Source organism: Mytilus californianus, unplaced genomic scaffold (genome assembly GCF_021869535.1).
Source record: "Mytilus californianus isolate M0D057914Y unplaced genomic scaffold, xbMytCali1.0.p SCAF_6, whole genome shotgun sequence".
Classification (NCBI taxonomy): Eukaryota; Metazoa; Mollusca; class Bivalvia; order Mytilida; family Mytilidae; genus Mytilus; species Mytilus californianus.
The window spans coordinates 34499192-34513492 of NW_026262712.1; the positions used below are offsets into that span (position 1 = coordinate 34499192).

At 32.0% G+C, this 14301-nt stretch overlaps 1 protein-coding gene across 1 annotated transcript in view; it reads left to right on the top strand.

Moving 5' to 3' along the window:
- Positions 1–1033: 1033 nt before the first annotated feature.
- Positions 1034–14301, top strand: part of LOC127705590 (NACHT and WD repeat domain-containing protein 2-like) — a 44476-nt gene continuing 31208 nt past the window's right edge. The window contains exons 1-5 of the mRNA XM_052209917.1: positions 1034–1185; positions 3350–3465; positions 3754–3965; positions 7883–8008; positions 9534–9736. Of these exons, the coding sequence (XP_052065877.1) occupies positions 1123–1185; positions 3350–3465; positions 3754–3965; positions 7883–8008; positions 9534–9736 (720 nt within the window). The 5' untranslated portion in view covers positions 1034–1122. The remainder of the gene's footprint in view (positions 1186–3349; positions 3466–3753; positions 3966–7882; positions 8009–9533; positions 9737–14301) is intronic.

The following is a 14301-nucleotide window of genomic DNA, read 5'->3' on the forward strand; positions in this document are numbered from 1 at the left end:
AGTAATTGGGTCAGGACAACAGATTTTCCTCCTTTCAATCCTAACGGCTACTTCTTTATCAAAATTAATATTCTAAAAATATCAAAGTTCAAATATAATCAATTTTTTTTTCAGAGATGAAACTTCACTTAAGAAATCTGGACATGGATATTTCTTCATACCAAAGACCTTACACAACAATGTATACAGCTCATTCATGTCAGCAGAATCAGCAAGGAAGAAGCTACGTGAAAAATTAAAAAGTGATCCTATCATTTGGGGAACCATGGCAACAGAATTGCAGCCATCAGATAAAGTTGTTAGGTTGTTTATTTGTGGAACATCAGGTATTCTCAGGTTCTCTGCTGTGGTTCATATTTCATATTTATTTATAGTAGCAAGAATATGGTAAACAATATAAGTTGTATTCCTAAGAACAGAATTTAAAATTTTAAATTTATAGATGTACCAATTATAATGTTTTGTGTTTATCAATCATGTCAATACTGTAAAATATCAGTTACAATATGAAATTTTTGTTGAGTAAGTGCAGTGAACGTGTTTAAAAAGGCTTCATAATGTGTAGAGCATCTGATATGTTAAAATATCAACAGGATAAAATTCAGGTCAAACTTGTCAACTTTGGTTTAAACATAATATCTTTGGTAAAAACCGATGGACTAAAAAATTTGCACTTCAATTGAAAAAAATCAACTGTATAAAGTGAATACTTGGGTTATGCATTGATGAAAAAAAAACAAACAACCAAAGAATATTGCAACATCTGTGAGACCATAATATTTTTTACTGTTTCTTTTTTTTTATAATTCTCAGTATATTTTTGCTTTACTTTTTCTTAACAAGCATGCTGTTGTGTTTTTATTTGATTTTTGAGATGTTGAAAGTACATTATGAATAAGAGAAAGAGATGGGTATTATTGTCAATGTTTCAATGAGACAGCAACCTATCAACAATGATGCATATTTGTTGATGTTATCATTTCAGAATTCGAACATGAATGCAAAAGACTTTTTGAGACTTGCTGTCGAAACATTAAGCAGATCTGTCAACAGCAAGGCTATGAATTTCAAATAGTTTGTGACAGTATATGTGGAATCCAGAATGAGGTCATCACTGATCAGATGACCCAAGAAATATATCATCAGGAAGTGACAGAAAAGTTGCCCCTTGATCTGAATTTTATGGTTAGTTTTTACACAACCTTTAAGTTGTACCTGTCTGCCCCAAAATATTTTGATTTTCATGTTTCCTTATATTCCACTCTGACACATGTCCTGGGAGGCAAGACATTTGTACAAATATGCAAAAATATGACACATTTAATTGAATGTGAGACATATGTAGAGCCTGGGTGGCCGAGTGGTCTTTGTAGTTCATCTATAATGATCACTAGGCTGTCAACACTGAGGAGTTGGAGTATTGCTCATGGGAAGGTGCATTCAATTCGATCTTGATTGACTAGAAGCCTTGCTTGTGGCAAGGTGCATTCGACTCTAATATTAATTGACTAGGATTGCCAGTCTTCCTTTTAAAGGTTCTCTCTGGCTTCCTCAACAATGAAATGATATTGCCAAGAGTGCTGAAAGTGGTGTTGATCACTGACAGTCAGTCAATCAATCACATTGACAGTCAGTCAATCAATCACATTGACAGTCAGTCAATCAACCACATTGACAGTCAGTCAATCAATCACATTGACAGTCAGTCAATCAATCGCAAGACATAAATGGATACCCTTTGATTATTTTTTTATTAGCAGGCATGCTCCCATATATAAATAAGTTCTTATAAGAATTGTATTGAGCAAATAGCACATCAGAATTCCAATACTACATTAGTGCTGAGAATCAAACTTTGGCAATATGGGTAACAATGTTTCAAGGATGTCAAGGGAGATAACAACCATATTTCTTGTTATCTTCAGATTTATTTGGTTTTTGTTGACTCTGAATGTGGATGGATTGCTTTTGTTTCATGTTAATATAAATAAGAAGATGTGGTATGAGTGCCAATGAGACAACTCTTTATCCAAGTCACAATGTATGAAAAGTGAACAATTATAGGTCAAGGTACAGCCTTCAACACAGAGCCTTGGCTCACACTGAACAGCAAGCTATAAAGGGCCCAACATGACTAGTGTAAAACAATTCAAACAGGAAAATCAACGGTTTCTGCATATTTTGTAAGATAGAATTTAAGAAAAACTAATAATTGGTAAACTTTACATCATTTTTTTACCTTTTATATTTTTTAAAAAATGCATGCAATACTGAATAGATAACATTAACTCTCCAAGATAAAGCAAAAGATATATATTTGTACATCAGAACATGCTTTTCCTGTTTGTTAGTTTTTCTTAAATTTTATCTTACAAAAAATGCAGAAAAACAGGAAATCAATTTGAGGATGTCTCACATGAGGTTCTGTGCCAAACTGTGAATAAATCTATTGAAATAAAGTTATTTCCTCAATACAGCATTTTTATATGTCTGTTTCCAGGACGTATTATGGTATACCGTTGTCCGTCCATCGTCAACATGTCGTACACTAACTCAAAAAAAGGCAATAGTAGTATACCGCTGTTCAAATGTCATAAATCGATTAAGAGAAAACAAATCCTGGTTACAAACTAAAACCGAGGGAAACACATCAACAATAAGAGGAAAACAACGGAACAAAAGAAACACTGAACTGCAACAAAAACAAACGCCAACATACATAGAAACGGACTATTTGATAACAACTGCCATATTTCTGACTTGGTACAGGACATTTTAAGAAAAAATGGTGCGTTAAACCTGGTTTTATGGCATGCCAAACCTCCCGCTTTTATAGCAATGTTATAAATAACACTTTAACCAATTTGCATGAAACTTTGGTGAATTGTTTATTTCTATTGACGTGAGCTCCCTTTCGATTTTTATAAATTTTAGATTCGATGTTTTCGAGTTATGGGGTTTTATTCATGAAAAAAGGGGGATTTTCCAGTTTTTCAGACAATAACTCAAAAATGCTTTGAACGGTTTTTGTGAAACTTTGTTGAATTGTTTATATCTATTGACGTAAACTCCCTTTTGATTTTTATAAATTTTAGGTTTTACGTTTCCGAGTTATGGGATTCTATTCACAAAAAAGGGGGATTTTCCAGTTTGCGGACAATAACTTGAAAGTGCTTTGAACAGTTTTCATTAAACTTTGGTGACTGTTTTATATCTATAAAAATAACCTTCCTTTAGTTTTTTATAAATTTCTGATATGACATTGATCATGAGGAGTTATGGAACTTTATTCTTTGAAAAAGCGACTGGCCTATCATGCTCTCATGACGTAGCTCTTTATTCTTTTCAGTTGTTATTTTCACCAAGTTGTGGAAAACCATCATTACCAAGACACATCCCAGAAAAAGAGTTTGAACTCATACAAGATAAGTTCGAGTCATGTAAATGCAAGCAGCTCTTGTCCAAGTAAGTTTTTTGAGCCTTCACAGTGGAAATTGTATTTACAAAAAGGAAATGTGAAGTATACATTCATGATCCAGTTGGTCATTCTCTCTGGGCACTCACACTTCCTTCATCAATAAACACTTGCATCAATACAATTGCCAATAGTGCTGAAAGTGGCATTTAACACAAACATTCATTAAGTCAATCAATCCATGAGCCAGAAACCCAAGAATGCAAGAAAGACATTAATTTGTGTCTGATATACAGATGTAGTTCAACTTGTTTTTTTTTTTTTCATTTCATTTACAGATGGTATATAAAGGATGAGAACTCTGTTCCACCAAAATACATCCTTCAGCCGATTGCCACTCACCTCTCAGAGGTCCTTTCACAGGATGGTAGCAAAAAGATGGCAGCAACACAGCAATGGAAAAAAGAAAGTGAATCCTTGTTGGAAGAATTGCTGTCTGCTGCAGAGAAAGCCTTGTCACAAGAAGAAGCAAATAGATTAAAATTATCGGGTAAAATATCTCGTTAAAAATATAGAGAAGATTTCAGATCTGTTAAACAACTGTTACAATTTCCTTTTTGCCAGTATCTGGAATTATTCAATATGTTGAATCAGTTTAATATTTTTCATCAGACTTTTCTCAAGTTGTAAGAAATAGAATGACTTTTAATGTGGTCAGCAACTCAACAGGGAATTTTAATGTGTATGCACCTTTGGAATCTGTTGGACACCTATTTACTGTTTTCCCATACTTTGAAGTACAAGTTCTTCCATATATATATATATATATATATAACTTCAATATAAGAATTGTATTGAGCAAATAACACGTCAGAATTCAAATACTTCATTGCTACTGAGAATCAAACTTTAACAATAAGGGTAACAATGTTTCAAGGATGTCAAGGGAGATAACCAAACCATAATTCTTGCTATCTTCAGATTTATTTGGTTAGAACAACAACACATGCTTTCTTTTTTTCCTGGCTTCTAACTTTAATGAAAAACAGAGATAAATTTAGAAGTAAAAATCGAAAATTGAAAAAAATTTAAATGGTAAAATACAACTAAAACCATTCATGCAAGTTAGTAAAATAGCTCCTAAATGAAATTGACTACTAGCTAGAAAATTTTTTAAGAGATAAATAGTTTTCAATGTCTATACAATACCCGTTTTACTCATTGTGGAAGGCTATACAGTGACCTATAATTATATCAACATCATTTGAACTCTTGTGGATAGTTGTCTCATTGGCAATCATACCACATCTCCTTATTTTTATAATGGTGAATTCAGATAAAATGCAACATGCCTAATCTTTTCCATATTTCAACTACATGATATTATATATTTATATATATATATTAAGAATATTTTACAGTAACCCATGTAGATGTTATGTCTAATATAGTGAACAGTGGCCAGCATGTCATGAAGAAATGTTTATGGTTAAAACCTAATACCACAGATATCAAAGAGCAAGAGTTATCTACCCTTACAGGTTGGTGAATTATACCTGGAAATTTCATAATCTAATGCATCGGATAAGCACGACAATTATGCTGAAAATGCGCATATGCATGTTTATAAGTTTTCTGGTATTTGCAGTGACTGGATTGAATTGGGTGGATGCATTCAATGTTTACAGCTGATTATACTATAGAGAAGGGAAAACCTAGATTCATAAATTACACAATCACAAATGTGAAAGAAGTTTGCTTTTACTCCCACTACAAATCTTAGTTTAAACAGTATATACGTACTATTATTGAAAATTATAACAATTTCAAAGTAAAATTGAGAATGGAAATGGGGAATGTGTCAAAGAGACAACTCGACCAAAGGGCAGAAAACAGCCCACGGCCACGAATGGGTTTTCAACATAGTGAGAAAATACCACATCTAGAGGTGGGCTTCAGCTTGTCCCTAAACAATAATATATACTAGTTCAAAACTTATTCATAGTTCAATTTTACATAGCAGTCAAATATTGGATTTGGTAACTAGAAATCACATTAAATGTATTGCTTTGTTTGTATCAGAAATAATTATTTGTTTATGTGCCTCACAAAAGTATGCAAGTGTGCCATACCTGACATCGTCATTTTTCTAGGTTTTATTTAGAAATTTGACAACGCTTTTCTTGCGATTCATTACCATTCACTACCATTTGGACTGTCTTCCCTTGAGATAACACTGCTATCCTATGAAGAGTTGTGTCCTCATGATCTTTCCATTTTATGTTAACTAGGAAACCCTGCATTCCATCTGTGAACCTTACATCTTACATTTTTTAAGCTGTGAACCTTACATCTTCACAGTTTTAAAAAAAATATTACATGATTGTGTACAAAATTTTAATTTCTGTTACTAACATTGAAGTGCATTTTTTACACTGATAGGACTTCACATTTGTAAGTTCTTAACTTTAATTTCTATAAATATTTTGTTTACAGTCTAAAAAAAAAATTACATGATTGTGTACATTTACTCCCAAATTGGCTCTTTATGAAATTTTAACGTTAATTTCTGTCACTTATATTGAAGCACATTTTTTACACAGATAGGACTTCACATTTGTAAGTTGTTTACTTTAATTTCTATATATTCATAATCTGTTGTATTATTGTGCTTGTTTAGAGTAGAAACTATAACCAGCTGGCTGCAAATTAATTTGTGTGCATTTTTGATATATTTTCTCTCTGTATTTTACTGAAAAATGGTCTTGAAATCATTTGTAGTTAAAATTTATATACAGTCTTGGGTTAAAGTTTTTTCCTCATCAATAACTTTGTCAAATCTTCATGGAATATGATGAAACAAAAAAGAAAGTATTCACTGCAAAATTGCTGAAATATTTAAAAAAAATTATACATATTTTTACTGATAAATGGACATACTTTTTATTATACCCCGCTTTCAAAAAGTGGGGTATACTGTTTTACCCCTGTCTGTCCGTCCATCCGTCAGTCCATCCATCTTTCAGTCCATCCGTCAGTTTGTCCGTCCTTCCCATGAATATTTTTCGTCGCATCTTTCTCAGGAACTACATTACAAGGATTTCTGAAATTTGGTTTCAGGGTTTATATGAGTCAGTTATACCGTGTGATGCGTTTTCCGATTCATCACTCAACAACTTCCTGTTTACCTTATACTTTTAGCAGGGCAGGGGTATCATAAGTGAGCAGTAGCTCACAGATTCACTTGTTTTTTTCAGTAAAAGAAATTTAGAAAGTACATTCCGTACAAAAAACTAAACTTATAGCTATATTAGGGAGTTTCATGGAGAGTTGAAATACATTGACTTATATTTGATGCATTAACAACTGGTTTAATTGCATCTGTACAAAATACTATCATCTGAAACAGTGGTTTAGTTTCAGATACATATGATATTATTAACACTCTTATCATATATCTTATCTATAAATGTTTCACTCTTATAAATTTTGAAGCTTGAAATAGTGACTTATTCCAGCTGCTCACATAGTAAGTGGCCCCCATGAGTTAATGCCCAATAATTAACTTAGGAATCAGGATTTATTTTGTCTTCCTGATAATAATAAGAGTACTTAGTGGTTATAATAATATGATAATTTAAGATTTTCCTCATTTTTGTCTCACCTTCACTTAATGCTAAGACGAGACTTAGGTGTGTTGTTTCGAATTCCTGCGGTGGCATCTTCAATGTATTTGTAGGTCAGTTTAAGGGGAATATCTAGTGGTAGGTCAATGATATTTAATATGCAGTTGTATTAGCATTGGCACATTTCATTTCCATGGAGATAATTGGGCCCCTCTCCCTCTGTCATTTTGTTATTAGGTCAGTTTATGGAGAATCAATAATGGTAAGTTTTTAGTGGTGTTACATCTTACAAAGTCTATCCAAATTATTTTTGCAAAGAATTCCAATCAAGCCAGTGTTAGGGGCTGTCTTAAACTTGCAGTGAGGTGCGAGTTTTTTGCTCTGTGTTGAAGGCCTCAATGACTTTGAGATGAAGAATAGCAATAAAAGCCCTGTTCCTTTGCTTTTTGTGTGTTTTTTTGCTGTGCATGTACTGATTTTCTATTTTAAAAGTTAATGATATTTTGTATGAAGATGAACTAGCATTGGCAGCTCTCATTTCTAATAGATTATTTGACCCTGCACTATCAGTCATGGTTTATTGACTTTGATTGTTTTCATAGTTTGCATGTTAAAGTTTTGCCATTTTAATATCAGTATTTGAATTTTAGTATCAAAATTAAAAACAGGCTAGACATATCTCTGTGTCAACAGTTTATTGTCTTTTAATTCTACACTTGTTTAAAGATAAATGTCCTGAAAAATAAAAAAAAAACAAATAGATATTTTTGCAGTAGTAGGAACCTTTAATATATATCTGATGACATCCATAGCACAATGTTATTATATTGTTTATTTACAGATTCATTTAGAAATGAAAAGTTGAAAACATCAATAACAGATTTACTGAAAGATCTGACGACAGAGTTAGCAAAACAACTTCCCGCTGGTAACATTTTATCATATGACACTACAAAACATGAAAAAGGTATGTTACATATATACAATTGGCATACTTTAAATTTATAAAAAAAAAAAACGTTTGTACCATTGCAAAAGTTGCAATGAGAGTAGTATAGCATTTCTCTAATTTTCATGCTTTTTTTCACATTTCGCGAGCAGTGTGAGAAAAATATTTCTCATCTCTAGAGAACGCTTAAATGTTTTCAGCAAATGATTGGTCAGAATTTAATAACTCAAATTTTCTTGGTTTCTTCTGAATTTCCATGTGACGTTATGAAGAAAGAAAATTCAAATGTAGTTGATGTAAGCAATCATTGGCAACTGTACAGCCTTCAACAATGAAAAAAATCCATACTGTATAGTTGGCTATAAAAAGCCCCAATATGAAAATATTAAACTATTTAATTGAGAAAACTAATGACCTAATTGATAACAGAACAATTTACGAAAAACGATTTTGACAGACATGAACAAATATAGGCTGAGAGATAGTAAAGGAGAAGGTCCGGTAAGAGCTTATTTTGGCCTAAAATTTGAAGTACATCTGATAAAAGATTTTTGAAATTCATTAAACACTTAAGTGTCTTCTTCAGTCGATGCAATTAGTTTTTGTAATAGAGTTGAACTGATTTGGTCATTAAAGACGCCTAAATTCAAGCCTAAATATGAAATTCTATCAAAATTTATGCCACGTACAAAACGTCACTTTTCAGATGGTTTTTGTCCAAAATGGAAGTGGCCACATTTGTGTTCAGTCTCAACCTTTATATATGTTATGTATTATTATCAAATACAAAATATATATAATATTAAGAATGAACACAAGTGCGGCCACTTCCATTTTAGAGGAAAACCGTCTAAAATTAGCACAAATTCTAAGATTGTGAAGATTCAAGTAATTTTGCATGAATTAAGGATACTAGTACCTGATGCATGTGCAGTACTAGTGTAATGTCAAAAACAGCCCATATTTATGTAACAAAAGTGTTCTTCTTTTCGATAATGACTAAAAGTTTATGTTTTTAACAAATATTTGAATGCTATATTTTTGGGCCAAAAAGGGGTCTTAGCGGACCTACTCCTTTCATGCTAATGCCTCAATTTATCAATTCCTTTGAAAAAGGAGAAGTGGTATGATTGCCAATGAGACGACCAAGTGATGTGGTTTTAAGTCACCATATGTTACCATTAGACATTCTACAATGATCAGAACATCCATGCATATGCCCTTTATAGCTTACTGTTCGGTGTGAGCCAAGGCTTCGTGTTGAAGACCGTACTGTGACCTATAATGGTTCACTTTTATAAATTTTGACTTGGATGGAGAGTTGTCTCATTGGCACTCAAACCACATCTTCTTATATCTATAGCAAGCTATAAAAAGCCTAGACATGATTAATTTAAAACAATTTAAACAAAGAAGAAACATGACAGACAGCTTTATTTTTTTACTCATCATTCTCACTGAGTAATTTAACAAGTAAGATACAAAATAACATGAAGGGGAGGTTATATTAGAGTAATAATTTATCATCTCACTTGACTTTAAGGGGTTAATCCAGCAAACAAAGTCCAAATGGTTGATAAAATGGTAAAAGGTGTGGAAAGAAAACTGAAGCAGATGATCAATGAAGCTATCAAGAAAAGACAATTGTATTCAATTAAAAGCCCTCTGTATGATGAATCTTTACAACACCTTTTGTACTGTCAGTCAAAGTATAAAAATTTCCAAGGCAATGAAGATGTTATAGAAGTAAGTAAAATTTTTAAAAAGTAAAATCACAAAAATACTGAACTCCGAGGAAAATTCAAAAAGGAAAGTCCCTAATCAAATGGCAAAATCAAAAAAACAAACACATCAAACGAATGGATAACAACTGTCATATTCCTGACTTGGTACAGGCATTTTCTCATGTAGAAAATGGTGGATTGAACCTGGTTTTATAGCTAGCTATACCTCTCACTTGTATGACAGTCGCATCAAATTCCATTATATTGACAATGATGCGTGAACAAAACAAACAGACATAATAGGTAAAAATGTCAAAAATAGGGGTACAGCAGTCAACATTGTGTTATCATCTTAATCACTTTAATCACTTTAAAAACAAACAAATGTAACGAGGAAGCACAAAAAGGCATACATCAAATTTAACATCCTCATTTTGCTTATATTATACGATTTTATTTATCTATGTAAAATGGGAGTATCCCCAAAACAGATATTGCTATAAAGGTAGCTGTGGTGTCTAAATTTTTTATATTAAATTTTTCTTAAACTTCTGTAAAAAACTTCTGAGGGGTAACAGACCTTGGTTTTTCTGTTAAATACATACAAATTAACGAAATCAGTTATTTTATATGGGTAATATATGGAAAATTAAATTTTTTCCTTATTAAGGAATCATTTGACAATAGAATTGCTTTTTATAAATTCTTCTGAAATATGAAATTGAAAAATAGGGGTCACATGCCTTATTTTCTTGAAAAATAAGAAAAAAAACCCCAGAAATTGTCATAAAAATCAGTATAATCATCTGCCCTTGATTTAAACAGATTTTTTTTTATGCCCCCGCCATAGCAGAGGGAGCATTAACTTTTACCCTTGTCCGTCTGTACGTCCCAAAGTTGGTTTCCTTTCTCTAACTTTAGTTTGCCTCAACCAAATGCTATGAAACTTATACACAATGCTTATTACCACAAAATACAGATCAAGTTTGAATTTTGGTGGCATCACTTTAACCGTTTTAGAGTTATGCTCCTTTACAGTTGGACAAATTCCTAAATTTTTCGTTTCCGTTTTCTAACTTTAGTTTGCTTCAACCAAATGCTATGAAACTTATGCAAAATGCTTATTACAACAAAATACAGACCAATTTGAATTTTGGTGGTGTCACTTTAACTGTTTTAGAGTTATGCCCCTTTACAAATATAACTTAAGTTTGCCTCAACCAAATGTTATGAGACTTATACACAATTGTTATTACCACAAAACTCAAATCAAGTACAAATTTGGATAGCTTCACTTTTACCATTCTTCAGTTAATTGTCCCCTTATAACTTTATATGATATGCAAGTGGGGGCATTATCTGTGTCCCATGGACACATTCCCCAATTATGTTTTTTCTAAAAATTTTAAATCGCTTAATGACACTTAATTTTTGTCGAGCCTGCGACAGTTATCGCAAAAGCGAGACATAGCAATCCTACATTCCGTCATCAGCTTGGTTGTTGTTGGCGGCCACAAATATTCACTCTGTGGTTAAAGTTTTTGAAATTTTAATAACTTTCTTAAACTATCCTGGCTTTGTACCAAACTTGGACAGAAGGTTGTTAATGATTATAAGATAGTGTCCAGTAGTAAATTTTGTGAAAAAAACAATCCTGTTTATCCGTATTTCACTTATAAATGAACTTTGTTTTTCTACCAGTTAACATCACATTCACCCTGTGGTTAAAGTTTTTGAAATTTTAATAACTTTCTTAAACTATCCTGGATTTGTACCAAACTTGGACAGAAGCTTGTTTATGATCATAAGATAGTATCAAGAAGTAAATTTTGTAAAAAAAAAATCCTGTTTATCCATATTTTGCTTATAAATGGACATGGCTCCATCATACGGTGTTTATATATCCCAACTCGTTCGTTATGCCCGTATGTGTAGCGATGTAATAGATTTTAACTAAAGTAATCAATGCCTCACTGGTAAATTATTAAGTCAGGGATTTCGTTACCATAAATTACATAAAACTTTTACTAAAATTTTTCATAGATACAAAGATTTGACAAGTAACTTTTGCTGTATCTGTAGAAAACTGATTAAAAACGGTATTTCACACCCTAAATTTTACGGTAATATTGTACTTAAAGCGTCAAAATCACTATGTGATCCGTGTAAACTCATCAAACCTTTAAACAAACTTATTAGTAAAGGTTACCTTACCAATGTTGTAATTAGATCTTTGAATATAGTTTACATTGGCACTAATATCGATTTTGTCATCAGCAAATTAAAACACAACTAAATTTGTATTCTTTTCAAACGGGTTGTATAAAGACACACCCACGTTCATTTTGATCTATAAAGAGGTTAACTCCTAACTATCCTACTGCCTGTCGATACATTTATTTTTGGCATTGCACAAGTCATGTCTTCTTTGACTGTTCATGACGTTAAATACTAAATCCCTGGGATGTGTTTTAGTTGATTTTAGTCTCTGATGCATGATTTTTTATTATCAATTGTTTTTGGCTTTCAACTAGCTGTCAGTAACTGCAAGTACTCTCAAATCCTACTTTCTTGTTTATTTGACCTGTTGATACTATTTATAATGCTTTTTTGTTATTTAATGTTTACTTATTCAGGGTTATATCTAATCTATTTACCAGCTTTGGTAAGTGTTGGTATTACTATAAATTTTCACTTTATCCTACTATGAACATCAAAATTATTTATTTTGTAAAAATATTTCCTTTCTCCATTTGAACTGTACATGTATACCTAACAACAAAATTATTTTCATTTACCTGTGTATAATATAATTGCAAATGGCGGATATTTTTGTTCAAGCTTATTGTTGTTTTTCTGAAATTGTTTAACATTTCACAGCGGTGTAATCCTGTTACTTTAATTATTCATCCCTTATTTTATTGATTTTGTATTTACATTGGATCATAGATCAATTTTATTTGTTCAGTGTATGTTCAATCGTGTTAATATGTCTTTTGATTGAGTTAAGCCATTTCAATTGATATTTTATAGTGTGTCTTTCTATGTTGTGATGTGACTCTACAGTAAGCTGACAGTGTTCGACATTAACTTTTATACCAACTTGTCCAGTTGGGCAAGTGCCCTATTACTTTTACTTGTCCGAAAGTGAAATCTACATGCCCAAATTTTTTTTTAAGGAATTCCACTGAAAAAAAACTTGCTAGGGTTGATTGTTGTGCCATGACGGCAGCAACTAGACTTGACCACTGAGATACTATGAGGCATATATGAGCCGAGGAGGGAGGGAAAAGATCGACGAATATAGGGGAATTGGATTATTTACATAGAGATACTTATTTCATAATAATTTATCTGAGAAATGCCATTTCAAAAAACCGTTCTTGATAAACTGACAACAACCGACAAATTTGTTAAAGTTTAATTTCATTTTCTCTTTCAAGCTTTTACATTTTTCAATCTTAGGGAAATACACATCTGATGTCAAATTCTAAAGTTGGAACAACGAAAATAGACCTCCGCTTTCCATTGGTCGGTGGGAATAACACGTGCCTCGGAAACGCCCGAGTGGTGTCCCGATTGATAACAATAAGGATGAAGCAACACCGCAGCTGCCTGATTGGCCAATATATTTAAACGTGATCTATTTTTGGTAAAATGGGGAATTTAGTGCGAACAAATGACGAAATATACGCATTGAAGGGAGGTTAAGACCACTTTACTTGACCGTGCGGTGTTACCACTGAGTAATCTATGGACAAAACAACATGGTTCATTGACTTTGAAACTTTTACATAGTTTACAAGTTAATGTTTGTGTTTAGGTTTGTTTAAAGGGAACGACTTATAATAAGTCAATGGTATTTGGTATGCAGTTGTATTAGCATTGGCACATCTCATTGTTTAGCCATGTACCTTCAGTCATGGTTCATTGACTTTGAATATTTGCATAACTTACATGTTAAAGTATTGCTATTTTAATTTCAACATTTGCATTATCAAAATTACAAAAAGGCGAGACATATCTCTGTGATAACAGTTTATTAAAACATATATTAGATTCATAAACCATCCTGGATTTTTACCAAACTTGGACAGAAGCTTCTTACAATCAAAAGATAGTATCTAGAGGAAAATTTTTAATAATCTTCTTTATCATTTGTTCATTCAATAAATTTATGTTTCAACTCTTTTATAAATCTATAAATTTGATTGCATACTGTATTCATTTTTTACAAGCATAACTTTTTTCATACATTTCAAACGTTTTATTTCATTAACTGTAAATCTATTATGTACATTCCCCTATCACACTGAAAACATAGACAACAGCAAAAGTAGGCGAGACACTGGGTTCCGTGGAACCCTTACGGATTTTTGAAAGTTTAATCTTTAAATTTCAAGTGTTAGATGTTTCTGTTGTATATTGAATGATAATTGGTAAAATATTTTCATACCAAAAAAGTAATTTGCAACATACCCAGGGGGGATGCCCTGAAAAAGATCTATTTTAAATATAAACTTTATTGTAAATATGATTAGATGCACAAAATGCATTTTTGTTAAAAAGGTTTTTCATCAGTGGTGC